Below are 5,512 nucleotides of genomic sequence, written 5' to 3' on the forward strand. Positions count from 1 at the left end.
TAATGAATGTGACCAATTCATACATAATCAATCTGGGATTCATGTCGAATTTCACATTTCTTCCGTTTTAGAGTTTACAAACGCGTTTCACTTACAAATCATTGATCACTTTGCGAAGGAAGAAGCACACTCCCCTGCCTGCTGACTTCTCGTCAGTTCCGAGCATGGCAACGGGCTGACTTGAACCGCACCTCCACTTACATCAGAGCACTGCCAAGGCGAATTTCTCATTCCCGGGGCACCACTGAAACTAATATTGGAGAGACAAATCCCAGTGAATGGCGCATTTTTCAGACCATGAACCAGACCAGGTTGCTGCACCCATTCACCCCACACGTCCTTGATGGTAACATCTTTGAGAACTGGGAGAGCATTCGGATTATATTTTTCATCTGGATGATCGCCAACATCACCTGAGATCTTTATCCCTTTTCGTGCTTTGTACATGTATACATTGGATACTGTAATGTTTCTTATGACTCCACCCCTCCCGATATTGGTCTTCAAATGGATGCCAACACCCATGTTAGATAGGGTTATGTGCTCAGCTAGAACATCCTCGACGCCTCCAGATGTTTCGCTTCCAACTGCAATTCCAGCGAATGCTGATGATCCAGTTACCCGTCTAATGGTTATACCACGACTAGGGCGGCCATAAGAGATTCCATACTCATCCCACCCACTCTTCACAGCCACCAGGTCATCTCCTGTTGATATGTAGGTATCCTCAATGCATACGTCCGTGCTCGAGTCTGGAAAGGAAACAATATTGATGAAATATTCAATACTACCCTTAATATATGACACTTCATAAGCTCTATCTCAACTCAAAGCCCTCAAAACATTATGACTGCATGATTGACGTTAAGGTAATGGAAAATCGAAAAAAATATTGTGTGGATACACTTGTACCGAGTCATGCCTTCCTTTCTTGCACCAATAGGTCCGATACAGAGATATAAACTAAGCTATTACTGTAACTTGAAACTGTAAGTATCAAACCAGCATTTGCAGGCTTACCTGGATCTATTCCATCAGTGTTTGGAGAATCAGCAGGAGCCACTATGGTCAAATAATTGAAGACAACGTTGCTGAAAAGAGGTAAAGAGTGAGCGAAACAATATACAGATCAAGAGGGAACAAATGAGGTAGCTGTAAAATAAACATTTTTCATACATCATAAACGACTTATACCTGCAATACACAGGGTGTATGTTCCAAAATGGCGAGTTCATGAAAGTTAAATTGGAAATTATTATGTCTCTGGAGTTCTTCAATTCAACTAGGTTGGGTCTAGTATACTGAAGGGTTCTTTGCCTCCACATGTTCCACCAAATGTCACCTTGACCTTCAATCGTCCCATTTTCACCTACAAATAGCATTTTATTAACAAGAGCATATAAAGTTCAGGTTCCTGTTAAAAATAGTAAAACTCAATAGTATACTGCAGGATCGTTCACATATTTTCAACATTATATCAAGTGGAAGATAATCCGCTAAAAGCCTTCTTGTGCTGTTGACATTGTGATTTTTTAATACTCAAAAGCACTTTTTCCAATTCATTATTCAACAAATCTACTATAGTATACAAACCTGTTATTATCACATCATGGAGTCCATCCCCATGGAGGAAGCTCATATACCTTCCTCCAAGCCGTTCTCTCCCTCTACCATAAGAAGGCAAGGGAGCTATTAAGGGCCACTGGTTAGTATCCTACAATGAATATACAGTTAAGTTAGAGATCATATGGTTATGGAATATCTATGATGAGTGAAACAAGGAGTTGAGTCAATCTATGCCGTGGTTAGTTTTAAGCTTTCAGAATGCCATTACATATTCACACATGGCTTGTAATGAAATATATGACACTCTACTTCCAGGCATAAAAAGTCAAGGAGAATGGACAAATTTCCAAGTGAAGAAATGTTTACTAGGAAATAAGAGTGAGAATCTCAAGTATCAAAAATTTGTGCACAATTAACAAAAACATCATAAACTAAATGCTAGAAAGACCAAAACTATAGGAACTAGGAAGTCCATCATGGGCAAGAAGATCCACCAAAAGTAGTATTTTAAGAATCACAATTACTGGTACACTAACTAGACATAGTTTTTATAACTGAAACCTTTATAAGAAAGACTTTCAAGGCACAAACTAATGCGTGGACATTGACTGTTATGTAGAGCAAGCTAGCATAAAGTTAAGTCTAAGTGCATTGATTGAAAAATGACTTCTTAGTAATTAAGCTGATTATAAGTAGAAGTGATTTTGTTAAAAAGAAAGGCTATTTAACAGTTACTGACTTCCACTATAAAACAAAACATGGAATTAGAAGGATAACATCATGTAACACCATTATTGGCTGGCAGATTCTCAAATGGCAACCAAGTCCCTCCACTAGCTTCTCAATCAACAGATATCCCCAAACATATTCTGGAAAACTACAGGCTCTCATTAAGTTATTTGGGCGAAGTTTGAGGAATTAGCAGCATTCAGAACTGCTCCATAAGAAATCCAGTCAAGAAGATAAGAGTTCAAGACAAACTGAATTTCCTTGTTAAGTTATCCCATTTTTCTTTTCATCACATTCCATTAAAACGTGCGAGATATGCTTGTTCGAGTGGCAAACACACAGTTATCAGTAAAAATCAAACCTTCATTGAGAAGAAAAACAAATTCATAAAAAAACAGAAAGCTAAACTTAAATGAGCTCCATGCTTGTAAAAGGTGTCCAATTAGGAAAACAAAATTCCCACAACAGATAAACACCTTCACATACCATATAAGAGCAAATAAACCAAAATCCTCGTTCTATAACCTGCATATGCCTACTAACATACCCAATACAGTAAATAAAATATAGAACACACCACACATTTAAGCCAAAAAGGAAGGACAGAGTAGAGAATCAAAACAAAAATAAAAAAGGAGGCGATTCCAATACCACTGTGGCTTTGAGGACAGCACCTCTTGCCAAGTATAGAGTCATCCGGCTAGTGAGATTAAATGGTCCAGTTAAGTACTCTCCAGAAGGAATGTAGAGAAGCGCACCGCCGGTCCTGTTTAAATGCCTAATTCTGTATATAGCTTCCCTAAAGGCCTTGGTGTTCGGAGTCACTCCATCACCCACACCTCCGAAATCGGCTATGGATATGTTCTCATCGCGATGTTTCATCGGTACAATTCCCGAGCACGTCACCCCATCCGCGTTAACAGTTGATACCAAGCAATTTGTCAGAAGCACAGCAACCCCAAGCCATAGCAAAATCGAAAATCCACGATCGTGCATTTTGAGCTGATTTGAGCTAGACGGAGAAAGGGAACGTCAGAATCGTCCAAACAAGGGATGAATAATACGAAATTTGATGAAGAAAAACTAACGGAAGGAAACAAAAGTAAGTGGATTTATGGAGTAGGATTTCTCTGAACCTAATTTGCAAAGTTTTCAATAATTCACGGTTGCTACAGTGACTGGAAAAGGAAAGTTCTACTTGCTTTATGCTTTAATAGAAACTAAAACACATAATTAACCACTCATTAGAAAGGCAATGACTATAGCAACTCCTAATAGCGTGAGATCTGGAAACCGATCCAAACAGAAACCTCCAAATATGAACCTTCTGCAATGCTGATAAAGCAAATATGCATATAAAAGGAAAAATTAGCAGAATATGAAGTGACGAAAACGTGAGCTCATAAATTAGAAAATTCTAGATCAAAAACTAGAAGCTAAGTATAGTTGTGATAAAAATGAGAGAAAGCAACAAACAGAAGTAAACAAAAAAAAAAAGCAGTGCTAGCAAACACAAAAACGGATATATATGTGTGATTAGTAGTGCGAAAATCGAAATGCTACGTGAAGTGGCGAGCAGAAAAATTTTCTGTCAGCAAGAGCTTGTCTTCTCCAGAGAGAGAGAGAGAGAGGAAGACGATACGGCGAGATTTATGCAGAATATCGTAAAATTGCGATAAACGTATTCTCTCTCTTATTTATTGATTAAGAGAGGAATCCACAATTAACGGATAGTTTATGGAAATATAGCTTAAGATTTCCAAGCGACTGTTGTCGGCATCGGAGATTAATACTATATAATCTTTTTTAGTAAGTCTTTTTTTTAATATACACACGGGAATGTTTGACACTACTTACAGTGTGGAGAGCAATAATCCTTAATTAGTTTGAATATTTGATTTATTATACGTAAATGAAATATCAACACAGCCCACTAGATATAGCATGAATTAGTCGTTAATTGCAAGATCATAGCTTTCATTCCACAGATTAGCTAGATTACTAATTGTGATTGTGAGCATATTATGATAATTAATTGTTATCGAGTAGGGATTCTTAACATTAAAGTAGGTAATTTTACTGGATAATACTAACCGGGGAAAATATTGGACAGTGACTTTTTAAACTGGAATGTCAAGTACGTGTATTACCCATTTACCCTAAATAAATGCAGATGTTTTCACGGAAAAGGTCCGCATATGTAGTTTGGGATTAATTTCTTGATTACTACGGTTATCAAATTGATTGCTAAATTTTTATTTATTAAAAAAATAGTAAATTTCATATTATTTTATTTTGAGTTTAATATATTTTTTATTAATTTATTTAAAATAATAATTAAAATGTAAATAGGTTGACCACTAGTAGAAGACGGTGCAACAACCTCCGGAGCTAATAAATCCACTAATCCTCGGCGATCTGGCATGCATAGTCAGGAGGTCGGGATCTTCGCCTATAAGCATGAATCAATGCATTGTCCATTATCATGTAAACGTTCTCCGCCATCAAAGGAGCATTTTGTCACATCTCGTTCCTTTTGAAAACTCGCTCTTCTGTCTTTTTTCGATTTCGCCGTCCTCATAATAAAATTAACTTGGTGTTTTGTTTTTTTAGTGAAAAAATATAATCAAAGATGTACTAGCTATTTGTCGGAATAAGTGATCAAATACATATATACATATAGTCAAGAGGTAAGTGAGGGAGAAGAATATGTACAATTGATGGAATCTAAACTCTTAGTCGTAATGTTACAGCACTACTCAATCAATCACTTACCATCAAACTATGTCGAAATCTATAAATAATTTCCATAGACGAGTGTTGTAACGAAATAGTTCATTTAGATGTATGAATATCAAAGTAATGAATTTCAGAATAAAAAATCCAAGTAATAGATCTGCATCTATTTGAGTTGGAATGGATAATAGTATTTCTAATACAAGTTGGCAGTTTTCATTGTCAATCGTTTTAGATGCATGTGGCAGTATACGGAAACTCTACATTAATTCCATTTCTTTAATCATTTAATATTTTTTTTGAACTGCTTTAATAAATTTTGTTACTACATTTACCAACTTCACCAAACTGCATTTATCACGATGAAGAGGGATGCCCTGAACCGGCCCATCCTGACCATCGACCTCGGCCCATGTTCTTTACAGGCCGATCTGGCCCAAACCTTATTTTCCTTTTTATTTTGTTTAACATTGCCTGGAGA

General features: G+C 36.6%; 1 protein-coding gene across 2 annotated transcripts; it reads right to left on the minus strand.

Annotated features, from left to right (window-relative positions):
- Positions 1–4,015, minus strand: LOC121772547 (probable polygalacturonase). Of its 2 annotated transcripts, XM_042169685.1 has the most exons (6): positions 3,859–4,015; positions 2,947–3,307; positions 1,594–1,714; positions 1,195–1,369; positions 1,021–1,091; positions 1–752 (listed from the first exon to the last, which is right to left on the minus strand). In XM_042169685.1, exons 2-6 carry the CDS (start codon positions 3,289–3,291, stop codon positions 106–108), a joined length of 1,359 nt encoding a protein of 452 aa, XP_042025619.1. In that variant the 5' UTR covers positions 3,292–3,307; positions 3,859–4,015; the 3' UTR covers positions 1–105. The 2 variants fall into 2 exon arrangements, with proteins under 2 accessions (XP_042025619.1, XP_042025618.1); XM_042169684.1 differs by lacking the exon at positions 3,859–4,015 and having other exon boundaries at positions 2,947–3,847.
- Between the last annotated feature and the right edge of the window lie 1,497 nt (positions 4,016–5,512).

The sequence above is a fragment of the Salvia splendens genome, chromosome 16 (assembly GCF_004379255.2).
Source record: "Salvia splendens isolate huo1 chromosome 16, SspV2, whole genome shotgun sequence".
NCBI lineage: Eukaryota > Viridiplantae > Streptophyta > Magnoliopsida > Lamiales > Lamiaceae > Salvia > Salvia splendens.